This window comes from Tasmannia lanceolata, unplaced genomic scaffold (genome assembly GCF_043159265.1).
Source record: "Tasmannia lanceolata isolate RefF3 unplaced genomic scaffold, GAP_Taslan_0.1 ptg000012l, whole genome shotgun sequence".
In the NCBI taxonomy this organism is placed as follows: Eukaryota; Viridiplantae; Streptophyta; class Magnoliopsida; order Canellales; family Winteraceae; genus Tasmannia; species Tasmannia lanceolata.
The window spans coordinates 51345658-51367755 of record NW_027518689.1 but is presented as its reverse complement, the minus strand read 5'-3'; the positions used below and the strand labels follow the sequence as shown (position 1 = coordinate 51367755).

The 22098-nt window shown below is 40.6% G+C and overlaps 1 protein-coding gene across 1 annotated transcript in view; it reads left to right on the top strand.

Annotated features, from left to right (window-relative positions):
- Positions 1-504: 504 nt before the first annotated feature.
- Positions 505-22098, top strand: part of LOC143888439 (E3 ubiquitin-protein ligase At4g11680-like) — a 40286-nt gene continuing 18692 nt past the window's right edge. The window contains exon 1 of the mRNA XM_077392866.1: positions 505-1125. Coding sequence (XP_077248981.1) covers positions 683-1125 — 443 coding nt within the window. The 5' untranslated portion in view covers positions 505-682. The remainder of the gene's footprint in view (positions 1126-22098) is intronic.

Below are 22098 nucleotides of genomic sequence, written 5' to 3'. Positions count from 1 at the left end.
GTGTGGTCCATACAGTACTTTTGAAAAATAAGGACTATAAATGAATGTTATCAGCACTACTGTATTTTGATGAGGGCGCTCCTCACTTTATTAGAAGTACAGTATGGCCAGCACCATAGGATGATCCAAACCGTCCATTAGATGGGCCAAAGTCTAAATAGGTTGTGTCTCAAAAGTTATTCTTGATCATAACCCTCCAATCTATAGAGGGTTAGGATCAACCCTCTAATATTTAGATCGGAGGTTTAGGATCAACTTCTGGAAATGATTTTTGGGGCACAACCTATTTAGGCTGTGGCCCGTCTAATGGACGGTTTGGATCATCCTATGGTATGGGCGATACCGTACTTCTAATAAAGTGAGGAGTGCCTCATCAAATACAGTAGTGCTGATAACATTTCCCTAAATGAGATGGTAAAAGGAGTGCAGATATCAATTTGCCCTTCTGAAGTTTGTCTTTCAGTGTTTATCTTCCCCTGACAGCTAATCAACCGTTCAATAATTTTCCCCGCTCCCCTCCTTCCTCAAAACATTTTCCCCACCGAAACCCCCTCTCCACCATTCACATTCAAACCCCCTCCCTTTTCTCTCTCTCTTTCTCTCCCTCTGCAACCCCTTCAAACACAACTACCAAAAGAAAAGAATCAAAACCCATCTTTCCCACCCCTCCATTCCCTCAACAATGGAGGAAGAACCCTCAAGCCGTGGGTTCGACCACGTTCCCCTTCTCCAAACCCCCACCAGAAGAAACCCTAATCCTAATTCCAACAACAGGAACCCTAATTTCTCCCTTCTCATAAGCCGCGCCACCAGCCGTCGGATCATGCGCGAGCCCTCGATGCTTGTCAGGGAGACCGCGGCTCTCCAATTGGAAGAACATCAGACCGATTGGGGTTACTCAAAGCCTGTTGTTGTTCTTGATTTGATCTGGAATTTTGCCTTTGTTTTGTTGTCTGTGGTTGTGCTCTCTTTGACGGTCAGAGAGAGGCCATCGACCCCATTAAGGGTTTGGATCGCGGGGTATGCTATTCAGTGTCTTTTCCATGTGGGTTTTGTTTATTTTGAATATCGGAGGAGGAATCGGGCTGGGCAGGATGAGGAAGTGGGGATGGAGGGTCAGAATAGGTAAATTTATATTCCAATTTGAATTGGGTCTTTTTTTTTAATTATTGAAATGGATGTTTGATTTGATTGCATTTGTTTGGATTTTGTTTTGTGTTTGAAGATTTTACTCATTTATTTGTTATTGAGATAAGGAATTGCAGGTCTCTGTAGCTGAATTTGTTTACATGGCATGTTGTGTTGGGATGCCCTTTTATTTTTTGTACTTGTTGGGACTTGGGAGGAATTGTTGTTTAGTTTGGGCCAAATGTGTCAGAAATTTATTATGGGTCATGCATTTTTTGTTTAAATGGTAGGGTCATGCTTAGAGTTAGCATACTGTGATTCATGTTGTTTTAATATTTGATTTTCCTACAAACTTGGTTGTAATCTTCCAATAAACCCGTTTCTCCTAGCATTTTAATCGTGAAGTGTTGTGCATTTTCCTTTGTTGCTTCTAAGAGATATTCCTGGGTCTCCTTTCTGGAATTATAAGGCCTAAGTAATATATTCTTCACGTTCCTGTGCTGTTTCTAGCATGATATTCCTCGATATTCTTGGATTTCAGTTCTATTTTGGTGATAATATGGCTGTTAGCATGCTTTTAAATTTCCACCGAAACCAACACGACCAACTCAAATGTTTCCATTTCCATCACTACCGAAACGAAATCTCAAATCTCAATATGTTCATTTCACTTCATTATTTCCACCGAAACCAACACGAAACGACCAATATGTTTCCGTTTCCATCCCCACCGAAACTAAATCAAAATGGATTTATTTCATTTCACTATTTTGCTCTAAACAACCAAAATGTTTCCGTTTCCATCCCCACCGAAACTAAATCACAATAGATTTATTTCACTTCATTATTTCTTACTAAACGACCAAAATGTTTCCGTTTCCATCCCACTGAAACGAAATGACAATGGATTTATTTCACTTTATTATTTCGCACTAAACAACCAAAATGTTTCTGTTTCCACCCCCACACAAAATCTCAAATGGTCAAAATGACAAAAAATGGAAAGATATTCTGATTTATAGCATATAAAGCTATGCTTTCTCAAAAAAAAAAAATCCTGTCCTAATCTGCTATAAATCGAAAAATATGGAAATCACATAAACATGTTTTTTCCTGCTTTTTCATAGATTTTTTTCCTGCAACCCCGCCCCCCCCCCCCCCCCCCCCCCCCCCACACACACACACACACACACACAAAAATCTCATCATTACAGACATAAATAATTCCCTTGTAGCCACCCATTCGGCTAACAATATCACCAGCTTGGTTTTAAATTTCCACCAAAAATGATGCGAAACGACTGAATTGTTTCCGTTTCCACCCCCACCAAACCGTATATTGGAACATAAATGCATACCGAAACCAAAAAATTTAAGTGTATTAGTGGTCTACTTTACCAATATGTGTTATGTGTTATATTTATAGGAATTGCATGCGAAATGTAATATATGTGTTATGTATAAATATTTATATGATACTTCCCGAAGTTTCATCTTAAATGTCCATCATTTGCATATGTTTCCATACGTTTCTGCTATTTTTTAGGATTTTTCACCAAAATATTTATCCGAAACTGACATTTTTTTGTATCACATGTTTCCATACGTTTCTGCAATTTTGTAGGATTTTTCACCAAAATATTTATCCAAAACCGTCATGTTTCTTTTTGTGCAACGGCCGAAACACACACCGAAACTGAAATCTTAAATGTTGATCACCGGTACAATGAACTCAACTGCTGCCATCAAAGTTAAGCTACGGCCGGCCAGGAGGGGGAGCAATCGACAAATTCAATGTGCAATTATGGCTAAAAAAATTCTTACGGACACTTGCCTTGTTAAAAGTCAACTGGTTAAGAGGATTCCTCTGCTCCTTGAGCGACTTTATCCACTGAATTGCCCATATCCACTATGGTGGATGAATCAACTGTTGGATCTACTGCTAGCTGTAGCCCTGCCCTTTCCTTCCCCACGCACTCTTATCTTTACCCAAGGAACCACATTAAGAGCTGCATTTTCCTAAGGATGAATTATGGGCAGAGTGTGAGTTAATGACACCTCAACATTAAGGGGCTTGGTTTTGGAGGCCCTTAAATTTCAATGATTATCTGTTAATTAGACGTCCAAGGCTAAGGTCATACCCAATGAAGGTTTTGGAATTTTTCTCCATGAGTCATCTTGTAAATGTATCTTTCTAGCCGTTGATCCCAGATTAGGATTTTTCCCTATAGAACTAACCATAAGAAATCCATCACAAGCCAAGATGGCTCAAAATCCTAGCACATCCCTACAATATCTTGAATTATTTTACCCATCCTAGTGGATTCTATTGAAAAGGTTCAAACTCTTTAGGTGGGTTCCTAAAGCGAAGGGTAGATTCCTTTTATTTTGTTTGAATCTTCTCTAGGTGGGTTCCTTGGAACTATTTTTTACTCCTATTTAGTTATCTGCTCTCTCTTCTTTCTTCTTTTGTGTTGGAGCATCAACAAGTTTTCTGAGTACGTAACAGACATATCTCTTATCTATCTAAGTAATTTCAGCATTGTGTTAAACTCAAAATTCTGTCTTATTTTTTCTGTATATTCGCATCTTTGTTCTTCATCAATTACTTTCAATCGTGGATTCCTTTTATTTCGTTTGAATCTTCTCTAAGTGGATTCCTAGAGCCCAAGGTGGATTCCTTGGAACTATTTTTTATTCCTTCGGTTTAATTATCTGTGTGTGTGTGTGTGTGTGTCTTTGTCTTCTTTCTTCCTCTGTGTGTTGGAGCATCAACAATTTTTTGACTACGTAACAACAGTGTTTAAAAACTCATTGACTCGACTCGGAACTTGCCCGAGTTGACTCCCTTTTACCTGGGCGCATTCCGCGTTGCACCGCATCCGCATCCCGTGTTTTGCCCTACAGAGTCAATAAAAACTCCTTTGATTCTCCCAAGTTACGACTGCGCCAACAGTGTTCTTTGCCGTGTCCGTGCTGAATTGACAAGGATTTTTCTTGGCCGAGTTCCACGTCACATCTGCGTTTTTAAACACTCCGTAACAGACATATCTGCTATATTTAGGTAATTTCGTCATTTTGTTAAACTTGACATTCTGTCTTATTCTTTCTTTCTGTTCACTTGGTTCTCCATCTATTATTTTTCCTTCGTCTGTGGTAAGATCTTTGCTGTTGCTTTCTTGTATCTCATTTTTAGTGTCGGTTACAAAGTTTTATTTCTAGTTTCCTCTTCTTGCTGAATTTCTGCTCATCTACCTGCCTGATCAGCAGATTGATTCTTCCTTATTTGCTGAGGAAATAGGTGAATCTAAAATCCTTTGATCAAGATATAAATTTGTTTCATAAACTAGGGGAAAAAAATAATGGTTCCAACTGGAGCGAATCTATAGGCCCTTGGAGACGTGATCCAGACGGGAGATGTCGGTTTCAACCCAAGGGCTCCCTACTACGGGGAGCGGTGGAATAGGGTAAACAAGAGTGGAAGGATTGGATGCCGGGTAATAGATGGCAGTAATCGTAATCAGGGGTGGAACGGTTGGAAGGAATGGAGCTGTAACAATTATGAGTATCTTAATTTCAGTTGGAGGGGAAAATGTCGATGGTGTGCGAATTTCCATCAGAAGAAGAACCTACATTGATGGTACCAATAACCAACGACGGTCAGGAACATGAAGGAGATGGGTGGCTGGACTCAGGTGAAATTGCAACTACCTTGGAGAACGGACTACCTCTTCTTTATATTTCGGGGAAGGAAATAGACGACAGGCGACATCTCTTGAATGCCTGTTTGATAGGACGAACAAAGGAGAAGGAATGGAGTGTCGGGGAGCTTTGGATCTGGGCTAGGAAGCATTGGGGCATTCCGTCTCTACCTAGACCCGATATCCTGGCCAAAAATGAATTCCTTTTTATGTTTGACTGTGAGGACCTAGCTCTGAAGCTCCTTAAAATGGGAGATGAAGCTTGTGGTGGTCACCTTCTCTCTCTCTTAAAAAAATGGGACCCTGATTATCAACAAGGAGCGGAGGAGTTCTGGGTTAATTTTTATGGCATCCCCCTTCATGTTTGGGCAACTTCCACTATTGAAGCCCTGGGAAGATGTCTCGGATCGGTGCTGGAAATAAGAATGGAGCAAAACAATGGACAATGCATGAGTTATGCATCAGCGAGAATCCTCATCCCAAAATGGAGGTTATCAATACAATTTTTACGTCTCCGAGTTCAAAACTCTGACTTTATGGTTGGATTGGAGGTTCAGAATCCATTTCCATCGCCATTGGGAGGGTTTCAAGGGGAACCAGGGCCTCTCCCAGCGACGATGATAGATTCCCGTCGGGGGGAGACTTAGGTATGCCCCAAGGAAGGTCCAATGGTCAATTTTGCCTCTACAGCTGTCAGTGAGGGAACTTGCGTTGGAATGTGTGAAAGTAGAAACCGACATAATGTCAGGGACATGGGGCTTTGTACGGATCATGGCGTGGAGTTTTCTAACTTCAAATTCAAAATTCCAATCCAGTTAAGAAAACAGATCAAATGACAGTTGGAGGAAAAAATGGCGTAAAGAACATAGTAATAAGGCGACTACGATTTCTCCTGGATTGGAAGCTAAAGTCAAGCAGGCCCTGGGTATTCTTAAAGCAGTGCGGGTGGGGCCTACTTTCTAAAAAGGGGTCCTGAAAGAAAGAAATAATATCAGGCGTGAATGGAGACGAAAAGGTGAGTCCTTTACTTCTGAATATCAAAATAACAAAAGCGGAAAGCTGGGTACTAAGAATCATGGGAAAGGGTTTCTCATCCTCAATTTTTTATTGAAAAACTCTCACCCTGGTCCTTGGGAGAGGTTGGTTCTCAGAATCCTCCTTCAAGGGTGGTGGTTTTCTCTTAAACAAAACCTCTCACTCGTTGGGAGTTTAATCCTTGCTCCCAATGAGGATGGGATTTTGGAACATAAGATGATTGGGGGAAGATAAACAAATTCGATTAATCAAAGACTTTGTTTTCCAGCGTAAACTAGATCTAGTGGTCATCACTGAATAAAAAATAATGGGAGTCATAGATCAACTTATTAACAAACTATGGGGTATGAACCAACGTTTTAAATTTCGGTTTCGGTACCTATGTCGTACCCCATCGAAATCCGAAATTTCGGCGAAATCCTAAATTTCGGTCCGAAATTTGGTAATAGTTAAAAACTATTATTTAATTAATTTCGAAATTTTGGACCGCAATTCCAAAATTTCGGACGAAATTTTGTAATCTTTATTTTTTAAAATAAATATATATACATGTTCTCGAAATTTCGCTAGATCAAATTTCGGTTGGGACCGAAACCGAAATTTGGTATTTCGCGAAATTCCAAATTTCGGTTTCGGTCCCAACCGAAATTTTGGATTTCGGTCGAAATTCGGTATGAACCATCGGGAATGGGTCGCTTTGTCGTCAGTGGGAACAACTGGGGAATTATTGTAATATGGAAGGAAGGGAAATCTGCTAATGAAGGAACCAGGGTTGGGAGGTACTCTGTCACAGTTCTCTTCACCTCAGCAGAATGGGATGAGAAGTGGATATTTACGGCGGTATATGGTCTAGTAAGAGTTAGAGAGAGGAAGGATCTATGGAAGGAATTACGCTTGATTCGTAATACATATCAGGGTGAATGGATCATAGGATGAGACTTCAATACAATTCGATTCCCTTCAGAAAAGAATTCCCAAACCAGGATAACCACAAGTATGAGGAGATTTTCGAATTTTATACAAGAAATGGAGTTAATTGATCTGCCATTACAAGGGGCGCGCTATACTTGGTCAAATAATCAGGAGCGATTAGTAATGTGTCGGCTGGATCGGGTTCTTCTAACCTCAAACTAGGAAGACCGATTTCCTTTGATCGCCCAGAAAGCTTTTCCTAAGTTTCTTTCCGATCATAATTCTATCGTACTGGAAATCTCAGACTTCTCTAGTGGTCCATGCCCGTTCAGATTCAATCCAAATCTTCTTGAAATTTCGGGAGTAGATGAAAATATCAAGCAATGGTGCGACGAGACTTCCATACAAGGCTGGAAGGGATATATTCTCTGTAAAAAGCTCAAGGCTATAAAGCAAAAAATAAAAGAATGGCAGAAAACAATGGACGAGGAGACTAGATGTAATAAGGCAGAGACAGTGACGGCTTTGGAATTTTTGGAAGAAAAAGAAGGCGCTAACTCTCTTTCGACCGCTGAGAAAATAGAAAGATTAGAGCTTCTGGAAAAATATGAGGAGATTCTGCGTAGAGAAGAGATCAGTGGCGTAAAAAATCAAGGGCTACATGGCTTAAAGGAGACCGGAATACAAAATTTTTCCACAAAATCGCAGATTCGATGCGGCGAACCAACACTATCTCGAGCCTCAAGGAGGGGAGTTCATTAATTGAAGATATTGATTTAATCAAATGGAGAATTATTGATTTCTATCAATCTTTATATTCAAAAGCGGTGGAATGGCGGCCGAAAGTAAAAGGGATTCAATTTAATTCTATCAGTCTTGGACAACGGATTTCTTTGGATCGAGATTTCACAAAGGACGAAGTGGAAAGAGCTATCTTCTCCATGGCAAGCGACAAAGCTCCGGGACCGGATGGTTTTCCAGGGCATCATGAAGGAAGATATTATGGCATTCTTTCTTGAGTTTCAGGAACGAGGCATAATTAGTGAAGTGGCTTATAGCGCTAATTCCGAAAAAGGAAGGGGTGATAGGGATAAAAGATTTCAGGCCAATTAGCCTGATCCGCAGCGTTCCGAAGATTGTCTCCAAATTGCTTGCGCAAAGGGTAGAGTTGTATGGGGAATATAATCTCTCAATTTCAAAGGGCCTTTGTGGATTCTAGACAAATTCTTGACGGAGTACTTATAGCTAATGAAATCATAGATTCGGTCAAGCGAAGTGGAGGTTCTGGTCTAATCTTCAAGATTGATATAGAGAAGGCATATGATAATATTGACTGGGGGGTTGTCGATTTCATTCAAGATCGTATGGGATTTGGGAACAAATGGCGAATGTGGACGATATCGCTAATATCAAACAATAACTTCTCAATTCTCATCAATTGCTCGGCGGAAGGATTCTTTAAAAGTTCCAGGGGGTTGCGTCAGGGTTACCCTCTAGCTCCTTATCTTTTCATCATGGTCGTGGAAACCCTCAGTCTTATGTTGACCAAGGCGGGGGAAATTGGTTTGTTTCATGGATTATCGGCTGGGCCAAGAGCTGATAAGATTACACATTTGCAATTTGCAGATGATACCCTTGTATTCTTGCAATTCACCCCTCAGGCCATTCCTATTGTCATCAGAATCCTTAAATGGTTTGAGGCTATCTTGGGGCTCAAAATCAACTTTGCAAAAAGTATATTATTGGGCATTAATATATAGCAGCAGAACATCCAGAATCTGGCGGCATCTATGGGATGTATTGCGGGGGTCTTCCCGGTATCATACTTAGGATTGCCACTGGGTTTCGGTATACCATCGGCGTCGCTGTGGGATCCGGTAATTGAAAGGGTGGAACGAAAAGTCGCTACCTGGAAGAAAAGATACATATCACTAGGGGGCAGAATAACATCGATAAAAGCAACTCTATCCAACATGCCAGTATACTTCATGTTGCTCTTTAAAATCCCGGTGAAGGTAGCGCTGCGCATAGAAAAATTACAAAGAGACTTTCTTTGGGATGGCAGTGGAGAGTCTAAAAAATTAAGTCATCTAATAAATTGGGACAGTAACTAAATCGAAAAGAGATGGTGGACTGGGGATAGGAAAGTGACGACTGCGCAACAAATCATAATTAGGAAATGGCTATGGCGATATCGTAAAGAAAAGAAGGCTCTTTGGCGTACTGTGGCTGATGCTAAATATGGTATGAAAAATGAAGACTTGATCGGTAAAAATTTGGCTTCTAGAAAGGGATCGGGCTCTTGGAAGTCGATTTGCTGGGTCAGGGATGATTTCATTCAGAGAATTAGAATTCAGAGAATTAGAAACAAAGTGGGACAAGGGAAAGAGGTCAGGTTCTGGAAGGATCTCTGGTGTGATAAAACGCTACTCTCGGTTGATTATCCAAGATTATACCCGATTGCAGTTAACCAAGAAGCTTTAGTGGTGGATCATCTCAAGCGAGAGGGAGACTTTGGGAGAGGTTTTTGTTAGACTTGGTGCCCTAAAACCCAGTATATTTCTCATGTTAATCAATAAAAGTTTCTTTTCATGATAATTAACGGGTAACTACAAGTTAAATATGTGTGACATGCTACTTGTTATTGACACATATTTGTCCTTAGGTAGCAAAGTATGAAACCCATGCTCATGGATTCACAGATCCTAGGGAGCAAGGAGATATGGGATTGCGGTTCTTTGCAGATCTTAATAGTTCCTAGTTGGGGTTGAGGGTGGACACCTCCTCCTGTGTACAACTAGCATCTATCTTGCCAACATGTACGAGATGTGGAGAGACTTATCTCAATCACTCGGGTAATGGACCCTAAGCAAGATAGAATGGGTATGACAATGAGATTGTGTACTGAACATGATCACATTAGAATAGCCTGTGGACAGGAGACAGTTGAGCTATTCTACCAGACATGACCCTTTACATGTCCTTTGACCTGCGGGGTCATATTTAGGGCAGGGCGGGGCCGGATGTTGCATTCCTCACCTTGTCCCCTCTTCGGGGATGGCGGGGAATCCTCGTCCCCACCCCGCGAGGAATATTTAATCCCTATCCTTGCCCAGCATAGTAAAAGGCAAAGGCTAAAGGGCATATTTGGAATTAAAAAAAATATATTTTAAAATACATATTATGTACTGATAATGGGGTAATGTAAGTTATTAAATCGGGGCGGGGCGGGCCCGCTCCAGGGAATTTTTTAAATCCCCGTCCCCATCTCCGCACAGATCGGGAAATTTACGCCCCATGCAGGGCAGGGCAAATCTCCATTTTTTCGGATGTAATTGCTAGCCCTAGTCATATTGGTTTGTTGGAGAGTCTCTCATTCTTGGTCTATCTAACTGTGATTCTCTTAGAGTCACTAGAGGGTAGTACTGGAGTGTTGGACAAACCTTCGAGGTCAATAGTAATACCCGACATGGAATTCTCCTCCTATTTTATAGGATAACATCTAAAGTTTTGGTCAGAGCAGTAGGCCTAGAAAAATACCTAGCCAGGTGGATTTGATAAAGTGTATATCAAAAGGATTTCACAAAATAAGTTTTGAAATATTTTTAGCAAATGCATTTGCGGGTCAGCACTGCTTGACTAAAAGGTATACCATGAGTGAGCCCGGAAGTAATTAATGTCCACCCCCCGTAGGACTCAACTCGGTAGATGTGGACTTGGAGAAAGGACTTTCACAGTTGATGTGATTAAGGGTGATGATTTGACGGTTATCTTCAGGGTTACGTCTCGATGGATGCCACTGACTCAATGCGATTGTAGCATTGGCTACGGAGCAATAATCGCAATGGGGCCCACTTGTGGGTTACGCAGGATCTACCATTAAATCCCTGCTACGATCCCACTCACTACTCGATTGACCTATTATAATCTATTAGATAGAGGTCCTGCATTTATTTGGTTACTTACACGAACTATTTTCTTAGCATTTGATGCATTGAAAGGATATATACAATGTATATAGTGTATGTGCACTATGGGATACATTAGGAATACCAAAATGGTTAAGTATAAACCATAAAGATTATTTTGGGAATTATAGAAAAATATGGATGGAGCTTTTATACCATTGAAATATGTTTATTTAATTAAAATAAATAAATAAACAATTGTAAGTTTTTGCTTATAGACTGGTTTTTCTAAAGCAGTCATAACTTACTCATCTCTTTGCCAAAATTAATGTGTAAGTACTTATTTCGAAGGATTTTGAAAGATTTACAACTTTGTAGTTTATGATTTTTTCTAATTCGGAGATTTACTTGTCAAAAAATGAGGTTGAAATTTGATTTACAGGCTTATAGCGGGAATGTAGAAAAAGGAAAGAGTGTAGGAGATATTTTAGGGATTGTTTTTATCCAATAAAGCAACCGCGTTTTTTACTTGGAAAAAACCTCAATTGAGGGATTTCTAAAAGTCCAAGAGTTTCTAAAAACATTCCCCACATTGTTTGGTTTCTATTTTGAAAAAGCAAACTAGCTTGTTTCCAAATTGGAGCTTCCAATTATGGCTAAATTTCATTGTTTTTGGGATTTCTCTAGAAACTTTGGATTGTGCATATGGAAATTGAGGACTATAAATACAAGATAAAGGAATAGAGTTTGTAAGAGCTCTTCTATAATTCCATGTGATGGAAATTGGTAAAGACACTCCAAAGTCTCTTCTTCTTCTTCTTTTCCAATTCCATCAACTACAAGACAAACAAGAAGACAAGTATCCAATCAATCTCAATTGATCTAAATACATATTCCCATATTATAATTTGATTTAGATCAGATTATAAAGTAAACAAAGAGTTGTTTACAAGATCCTTTGTGCAACGAAAGGAATCCATCGGTTCAACTTGCGGTTTCGCATCGATTAGATCGTTGGCAGATTTTCGAGGAGTAGATCAGGCAGACGTTTTTCTTTTCATCAGCAAAATAAGATATTTATATTTATGTTTATTAAATCACATTAAAATTAATTAGTCCCTAGGAATCCTAGGTTAGAGCAAAATTTTTATTCTACACGGTTTATTCTTCCACAACGTGTCGCAATTTTACTTGGGGTTTTACAACAAAACTAACAGTTTTTAGGACATACGCTTAAGAAGGGACCTTAAAGATGAGGAGATACAGGATCTCGAGCGGCTTCTACTACAGTTACACTAGGTGTGTTGCTCCAGATCTGCAGATGACGAAATCCTATGAGCTCGAGAATCAAATGGTCTATTTACGGTCAGATCATTCTTCACAGAACTGATTTCGGGAACAAGACGGATAAGAGGCGTATCTGGCGGTCTTTGGCTCCACCAAGAGTGGTTGCCTTTGGATGGACTTTGGTACATAGAAAGATAAACACTTGTGACCGACTGATAAAAAGACATTTCAGCCTTTCAAGCATCTGTGTTCTATGTTACCAAAATGAGGAAATGCTAGACCACCTGATGTTGCATTGTCCTTTCTCCTATCAACTTTGGATACGAGCAGTTGGAGCGTTTGGAATGTGCTGGGTTTGTCCAGAATCCATTAGCTCGCTTCTCATTTATTGGAGGGGAGGTCCTTTTGGAGAGATAGGAAAACTTCTCTAGCCCACCTTCCCCTACGCCATCGTATGGAGTATTTGGAAAGAGCGGAATAGGTGTATCTTTCAAGATCAGAGTAGAACTTTGGGGCGTGTGGCGACTGGTATTAAAGTTGAATTGATTACATGGGCTAAGGATAAAAAGAAATTACTGTACGAAGTGGGGGATCTAATAAGGAATTGGTGGGCAATCATCTGGGATAGAGCGATCCGAACCAAACCCAAACCCAAATGGTTGGCCCCGCCAAACGGGTGGCTTAAGCTCAATTTCGATGGAAGCTCGGTAGGAAACCCTGGTAGGGCAGGGATTGGAGGCCTAATCAGGGATGACCAACAATCGACCATCATGTCCTTCTCTGGTCCAGCAGGAATTTGTGATGCTAACGAGGCCGAAATCAAGGCCTTACTCTTTGGATTACGATGGGCTTATGAAAACAATTTGTGATCTCTAATGCTCAGTTCTCTCGTCGGGAAAGGAAAGGAAAGGGAAGTGAAGGGAAGTAAACTGATGTGGTAGAAAGGAAAGTGAAGGAAAAGAAACCTGACAAAAACCTGTCAGATGAGCGTTTCGTTGCACAGAAACCTGACAGAAACCTCACAGAAAATAACAGAAACTACAGAAATATGCGTTTCGTTGCAGGGAAACTCAATAGAAACCTGTTAAATAGAAACTGTGACAAACTGATATGCAGAATGATGCCAACATAGAATCTAGTCTAAAATAAGTGGGTCTAACCCTCTGAAGTCAATCAAAATAAGAAAACCATGACAAACAGAAGTTGAACAATAACAATGCCAATCAAATTGTCACAAATATAGAGCTGCCAAGATATAAATCAGGCAACCAACATAGACTTGACAAAAAATTGTCACAAATATAGAGTTGCCAAGAAGAAGCAGACCGTAATATCGCATAACAAAAAGACCAAGCCAAGTCCTTAAATCTTTAAGTCCAAGCCAACTAACAAAAATAGTACATAAACATGTTCACCAAAAAAAACAGACAAGCCAACCAAAAAAAAGATCATGTCCAAATGAAGTCCACATCCAGAACCATCCAACAACCACATGTTTATGTACGTCCACATCCACATCCACATCCACAATCACTCAGAATTCAAGGTTTTCCATCTTCCTCCACATGTAGCGCTCCCTCCTTTCTACTGTGTACTTCATAAAAGCACGAACCTCCGTAGGGTTACGGTTGAGGTACTCATAAGCCCTCTCCAAGATGTCCTCCTCGAATCCTTCTAACCCAAACACGGCATCATGAAGCTCGTCATTGTCAAAAGGTTCCTTCGATAGATCCTTGATTGCATCTGCAACCTTCTCCAAAGTTGAAGTAAACCCTTCCATCAAATTCATATATTTTGCTGCACTACGCTTCGTCCCCCTCTGACCTTCATCGCTTCTTGCAAAATCTCTAACCGGAGATGAAGTTCTAGGCCCAGGTCCCCTACTGCTCTCACCCACCATAGGAGACTCTGGAATTGTTTCAGTCTCAGGGGTATCGCCAATCCCCAAGTCATCTATATGCGGAGCTGAACTCTGTACCTCCTGACTAGGGGCAACGTCGTCCCTACTCCACCTAGGGCTGCAACTCGAGCCGGGTTTTACCCGACCCGCATCGACCCGACCCGAAAATAACCTGGGTCGGGTTCAGGTTTCATGGGTTTCGGGTCGAGCCGGGTTGAGCATTCAAAAGCCCACATGAATCTTGGGTCGAGCCGGGTTTGAAGGGGCCCGACCCGACCCGACCCGAGTTACATAAGTTATAGTATGTACATTTTTTTCTATTGTTAGTTACAAGTTAAAAGTGAAAACCCACGCACCCACTGTTATTGTATGAGTGTAATTTCTGCTTCTATGAGTTGAGTTGATTCAAGCGTTTGATTCAGCATTGTTTGATTGTAATTACAACATTGTTTGATTCAAGTGTAATGTGAGTGTAATTACATCATTGTTTGATTCAAGTGTAATGTGAGTGTAATTTCTACTTCTATGAGTTGAGTTGCCTTGCCAAACAAGAATTTTCCTTAAAAAATTGCGTCAACGTGAAAAAACCCGACCCAACCCGACCCGACCCGAGATTTATCATGGGTAGGGCCGGGTTTGGGAATCGTGGGTTTTCCGAAAAAAAAACCCGACCCGACCCGACCCAAGATATTTCTCGGGTAGGGTTGGGTTCTCCAAAACCCGACCTGCCCGACCCGAGTTGCAGCCCTAACTCCACCCACCCGTGGCATAGTCTTCGCCAAAAATGTGACGAAAATCATCTATCAACACATGTTTCTCTGTAAAATATTTCTTATGTTCAGGGTGAACCTACAAGAAATTCAGAAAAATAGTTATAAATATTACAAGCCAGAGTAATTAACAAATGAAACAAAGATGTCACTTTGTACTCACAGCGACCCAAGCATTGTAGACATCTTCCGTCATTTCGATCTTCTTATTGACGTCATCCCAGCCAAATCCGCTTGTGTTTATTATAGTGTTGACGGCCACGAATTTCTTTTTTAGGGTCTTGACTCGATTTTTGATATGCTCTTTTGTCATATCTTTCCCATATCGACTATTCATTGCTCTGCTTGCCGCCGTGTATGCGACATCTTTAAAGCCATTGGGTATCTTGTGCCCTTCCGATACTTGTTCCAATAATTCATCCACCAACACCTTATCCATCTCAGTATTCCAGTAATGGTTCCTACCCACGCGACTTGCAGCCATCCTATATGAATTGAAACAATAACGAGAAACTCATGAGACCATACAATAACGAGAAACTCATGAGACCATACAATAACAAGAAACTCCATACAATAACACGAAACTCATGAAACCATACATAAAACTCATGAGACCATATAATAACGAGAAACTCATGAGACCATACATAAAACTCATGAGACCATAGAATACGAGTTTATTGTTTTTTAAAAACAAGCTACAAACAAGCCATAACCAAAAAAAAAAAAAAGGCGATACATAAATAAACGTTGAAAGTCATTCCACATATTCGTGGTCAATTCATTTCTAATCCTAGTCCCCTCTCGTGCATCATCGGCCCTACTAAGTGGAACATATGGGACAGGCTCTTCTTCCTCAGGCTGGACCACTGCTCGTAACTCTAGATCTACGTCATCAAGAAGATCATCATCTGCCATCTCCCTCCGAATGAAATTGTGGACACAACAACAAGCTAGAACAATATCAATCTGTTTTTCGTATGGGTACATCGGTTCCTCGTTTAAAATTCTAAATCGCTTCTTGAGGACGCCGAATGCACGTTCCACTACATTCCGGAGCGATGAATGTCTCTGATTAAAGAGTTCCTCTGGCGTTCATGGTCTTCGACCCCTGAGTTCATTTAAATGATACGCTATGCCTCGGTGCGGTGTTATAAAACTACGAAGTAAATGATAGCCACCATCGCCGAGATAAAACTTCCCTACAACGAAGAAAGTATTGTCTCAGTATCGCCATTGTCTATTCATAACCGACATAATAAGTAGAACGAAAGGTAAAGGATACCTGGAAGGCAAGGAAGCCCATTAGGTCGTGATGTTGCATTTCCTAATATCCTTGAGTCGGATGCCGATCCTTCCCACCCAGCCAAAATGTAATTGAACTTTAAATCGAAGTCACAAACTGCCAACACATTTTCAGAAGGATAACCTTTTCGATTAATAAACCGAGGCTTATATTCGGCTCTCACTTTATCAGGAATATGAGTTCTGTCTATTGCACCAATGCAATCCTAGCATAGAAAGGTTAAAATATATCAGTCGGTCTCTTGAAATAAGGCCAGAATCTTAGTATTTGAGGTTACCTTGAAATAAGGCCAGAATCTTGGATTAGTGCGAATGACTTCTGGTATCACTCGTCGGAGGTTTTATAAACTCGGATTTCAAGCTTAGAATAGTTTTCAAGACCTTGTTGAAATAACGAGAAACCATGGAACCTGATCGTTGTGTGAAGGCTCTAATTGACCGGTTCCGTTGATCCGGTTCCGTTGATTGTGAGATACAATATGTAAGAACATTGCAACCTGCTCGTCAATGTTACAATGTATTGTATCTTTAAGTTCGTAGGTGCTTCTAAGCAGTCGAACAAATCGTCCAAAGCACCTGACGTTCATCCTAAGTAAGTGCTTGCAATGTTCGTCTGACGTCACGGCACGCATAATAAATTCCCGATCTGTGAAGTAGTTGTTTTTGTATGGAGCTCTTCGTAGGTATTCGTCGTAATACTGTTGGAAGAATACGAGTGCAGTGGTTGCTGCGCTCACTATTGTCGCAACAGCACTCACAATCAACTTTGCCCTCTTTGTGGGGCGACCATTCTCGGTTCTAAGTCTCCTATTGTCCATCTAACAACAAGTGGATAGTACTCAAAAACAAATCATGAGTTAACAATAACAATTAAAACGTGAACAGTCAAAACCCAATTAAAACATGAATCATGAGTTAACAATTATGTGGTTTAACACAGCAAAAACACAGAGTACACGACAGAAGAGTGCTATAACATAAAGAAAATAAATGCCATAATACTCTATAATACCCTATGTACTTAAGTCTTTTTACTGTATCATTCACCTATCTCCAACTCGTGAAGCCCATTAAAACTGATTTCATAACATGGCAATTCAGAGCAACCCTAGATTTATTATCTTGAATCAAAGATTATCAAAGTGATAAAGAGGAAACACTTGTTTTTACCAAAACATCTCAAAACCAGCTTTTTGGTAGGCACTCTGGGAGGTTGAAGAACAAAGCCTTGACCATTGAGCTAGAAGCTCAAACCCTCTCTCAAAAGTCAAAACCAGTTTAATCCTTTGAATTGATGTTTATTCATAAAAAGCAAATGGGACATCAGTAAGTGTAGAATGACAGTATCAAAACCAAAAAACTCATCAATGTAGTGATCACACACATCAGATCCAAAACCAAAAAAAAAAAAAAAAAAAGGAAAGCCAGAACTAATAAAAGAAGAGAGGTCAAAGCCCTAAAACAATAAAAAAAAAAAAAAACCCTAAATCACAACAATAAAAAAAAACCATTCTCTAAATCCACCAGAAAAAATGTATAGCATACAAATACAGGAGGGGGGAGAAAAACCTGAGAGCAAATCAAAACAAGGTATTTAGCTTCTACGGATGAGCAACACACTGCAAAATACAAAGAAAAATGGATCATAATCAAAATAAATCGATAAAAAAATCATAATCTAAGCAAGTTTTATGCTATGTTGATAAGAAATGAAAGAAAAGAAGAAGAGATTTACATTTGAAGCAATCGAAGGGTTGGATTGAAGGAGATGGCCAGATGGGCTAAGGGTTTGGAAAAAGTAGGGTTTGGTCGGATTTGGGTTTTGGGTTGTGAAGAAGAAGAACAAGAAAAAGATGAGGAGAATGACAATTGGATGGCCAAAACGAGAATCACAGATTCAGAGTAATAGGCTTCGCAGATCAAACCCCCTCCTGTGTGCCTTTCGATTTGGTGGAGAAGGGGCTGAGGTGCATGATGGTCGTGGGTTTGTGGTGGTTGCAGAGAGAGAGAGAGAGAGAGAGAGAGAGAGAGAGAGAGAGTACCTGGTGGGAATGGCTGAAAATGGAAGATGTGGAGAGCGATGAAGGCGACGATCCGGCCGTTTCTTCTTCTTCTCGCGGAAAGGGTAGGGAAAGCTAGGGTTTCCGATAGTTTATATCGGAAACTCAGGAGAAGAAAAGTCGAGGGAACCCATTTTCCACGTAATTTTTTTTTATTTTCCACGTTTGAGAAAAAGTTTCCGAGGAAAGTCAATAGAACACGTAAATTTTTAGTTTCCCTGGAAAATAAGGCTGGTTTCTGCGGAAACCAGCGTAAGAGAACAGAGCATAATAGTGGAAGGGGACTCCACGGATGCAGTGGGCTTGGCTTCGGGTACTTCAACAGTGCCCTGACGCCTCCAGAGTGTCATAGCAGAAGTCCTTGACCTTATAAGGGTGCTGCAACCTAGAATTGAGCACCAAAGAAGGTTGGCAAACGAAGAGGCAGATGTTTTAGCCAAAGCAGTAGCGCTAAAGGAGGAAATCACGGTCTTTTCATCTCTGTAATTCCTTTAAGGAATGTAATTGGACTTTGTTCCACTTTTGTATAATGGCGGGGACAACTTGTCCCAACCACTATTCAATAAAATTTCATAAAATGTCATCTTTCAAAAAAAAAAAAGATATAAATTTGTTTCTTGATTGATCGTTGGATTAAAGATCTGAGATGAATGAATTCTTTCAGCTTCTTGAAACATAAATTTCTATTCATCCTTTGTCCAGATTTCTAAATAATTAGATTATCCATTTATGCTGAGATTTGGAAATTCTTCAGGCTAATATCTGCTCGTTTCTCCCATTAAAATTTAAAAGAAAAGAAACGAATAGCTTCTCATTTCTAAATAAATTCCTGGAAGATCTGTAATTCCCAGTACATCCCTACAATTTCTTGAATCATTTCACCCTTTCTATAGCTTGTCGTTGTTACTCATGTAAAGGAGTGGAATCATCAGCCATATCTTCCTTCACTTATTTGGGGCTTGGTTCTGGTCCAAATCATGAAAACCAATTTTGAATTTTATGATTTAGTTGCACTCAGTTGAATTACATTCGTAAATTTTTGGTCTTTAAAATTTTTCTGTAGTTATTTGCTAGCGTTACGCTTTGTTGTGTAACTGTTGCTTTAAGGTTAAACTTAAAGATGGTTTTAGAAGAATTGTGAGCAAATGAATAGAGGTGAATGGGATGTTGCTTTAAGGTTAAACTTAAAGATGGTTTTAGAAGAATTGTGAGCAAATGAATAGAGGTGAATGGGATGCGATGGAGAAACTCATGGAGTAAGATTGCAACTGTGGTAGGAAGGAGGGGAGTTTTCAGGAAGTTCTTTGAGATCTGATTGAAGTAGTTTATTCCCCTAAATCTTCTGTGAATACTTTGAAGTGAGACGAAATGTGCTGCCCTCACAATGTAGGCAGCGAGCCCATGGTTTTAAATTTCCCTGAAACGACTGAAATATATCTGTTTCCATCCCACCAAACGAAATCTACTTGAATTCCTTCCAAGTCATTATTTCTGTTGAAATTCCCAAAATTCGACTGAAATTTCCGAAATTTGACCAAAAGTCGACCGAAATTATTGAAATTCGATCGAAATTCCTTGGATTCCCGAAATTCGATCGAAATGGTCGTAACGACAAAAAAAAATGGAAAGATGATGTGATTCACATTTCATTTCATTAGTGTAGATAATGATATTTGGTAGGCAACATGATTGAACTGCACAACAAAGTGACCGTATCTTATGCCTGGGATGTCAGATCGGCATCGGACCAATGCATGTCACTAGCTGTTCGACGTGATTAATCCATTATGGATGGCTTTCTTGCTTATGTGTTGGTTTATAAGTATGTATTTGTGCTTATTCTAGCATTGCCCAAAGTTTCATCTTAAAATTTCATCATTTGCATATGTTTCCATATCATCATTTGCATATGTTTCCATACGTTTTCGTGATTTTATAATATTTCCATTGAAACCGAAATGTTTCCGTTTACGTGCCAACTTGAACCAAAACTGAAACCGAAATTCAAAACCTTGAGCGAGCCTCATCTGAGAAACGAGGGGCAGCGATCATGGAATGAGTAAGGATCAGGAAAGAGCATGGGAGGGAGTGTGAAGAAATCCGGACAAGATGAGTCTTGGAGAAGCAAGAAAGGAGACCATGAAGGACCCCTTGGTGTCTGGGCTGAAGAGGAGGACGATGGAGTTTGCGAACAGCAATTGAGGAGAAGAAGATTCAGGACAAAGCCCCCGGCGACCTAGAGATTGTAACTATGATGTGTGTCGCTACCACAATTTCAGTAGGATAGGAAAATGCAGATGGTGTGAGTCACCAAGGAAATGAAACGGCCGGAAATGCATCAAAATCCTACAGATTTTTTTAAACTTGCTGTTCAAAATCTGTTGCTTGTCCCGAAAGTAAAAAAGAATTTACTTTATGGTTGTAAGTTTACCAGGGATTTTCGTTGCAAGTACTGGCCAGCACATGGATCACCGACAATGGTAGAGAAGGATGCCAAACAATCGTGACCGTCTTGGGAGAAGAAGTTATAGAGAGAGTGAAGATCTTGAAGTCATGTATGATTAGGGTATTGGAGACAGAATCTTGGAACTTGGATGACCTCTACCATTGGGCCAAATGTTCTGGGATCTTCTGCACTTACAAAAGCTGAGTAGGCTATCAAACAATGAAGCCCTGTTCACCTTCGAGTCAGAACAACAGGCTCTGGACTTCCTGCGTATGGGTGGTGGCGCATATGGCGAATGGCTGTTTAGATGGGAGACCTAGAACACAGGTACCGAGCAGGGTTAAAGGCGGTGTGGTTGCACTTTTCCAAAATTCCTCTCCATGCTTGGGACAGGAAGACGATAGAATGTCTGGGAAGCATCATCGTTGCAGTTTTGGAGGTGGATCTTGATTCAAACCCAGGGAGAATCTGGATTCTGGAATACGCAAGAGGCAATGTGTTGACTAGCAGGGCAACAGGTTTCCAATTGTCCTTGATATTGAAAGTTCTAGACAATTGGTTCACCATCGGCATGAGAGAAGAGGCCAAGGAGCCGAATGTCTCCCCACTTTAGTCGGAATGCCCAAACAACGACGGCAGGGGAAATCACAGAATAAATAAAGTGGCTATGGCTTCCCCATCCCACTATTTGACATCGTCGGCTGGCAAATCTTTTGGAGAAGAGTTGGCTAGCAAATCTTTTGTTGCCTTGCGACAAGCCAATCTCGTTACCGAAAGAGTGCATTGGAAGAACGAAGAAAACACGCTGTGCACCAACTGCACTTGAGAGGAAGATGATTGTTTAGCTGTCGATTGGGCTGAGTATCAATTAACCAGATGACGACACGTGTTGGCTAAAACACTCTCCTTGTGTTGCGAGCGAAAAAGGCAAGGAGCTGGTGCAAGGAAACATGTAAGGAAACATGTGTGTCCTCTTACTCTAAGCTTTCTTCTCTAGGGGAAAAGAAGTATTCATTGGGTAACTCTCTTGTGACATAAACATGCAAGGAAAGCAATGTCGTCTCTTCCGAAAAGTACTCCAAAAAGGCATTCGAATCATTTTTAAAAATGCGGATGTGGCGCAGAACTCAGTAGAAGAAAATCCTAGTGACTAGGTACGACCCGCTTGAGTACTCGGTTGACGCGGCTGAGTACTCGAATGACACGGTTGTAATTTGGGAGAGTCAAAGGAATTTTTATTGACTCTATAGGGCAAAACGTGGATGCAGAGCAACGGGGAACATGGCCAAGATAAAAGGGAGTCCACTCGGGGGAGTTGATGCATACACGACGGAGTTTTAAAACTATGGTTCAAATTTGAATTTCAGATGGAAGTGGAACTCTAGGACAATTTTATAAACCTCAATCGATGGGCCTGTCAGTCATATTTGGTTCCAGCTGGTCATCGAGTCATCGCGGGTTGAACAAATGGCAATCCTTGCGAGTGGGTCCAGCTTTGGGCGCCTCCGTGTCACGAAAGAACTTCCCTACTGCTATGCAATGATGTAGACGAGATTGTTGAAGGGTGTGGAGGGCTGATATTTCTCCAGTTCCCAGATTATGATTTGATTTTGGAATTCCTTTGGCACTCTGCAATCAAGGAG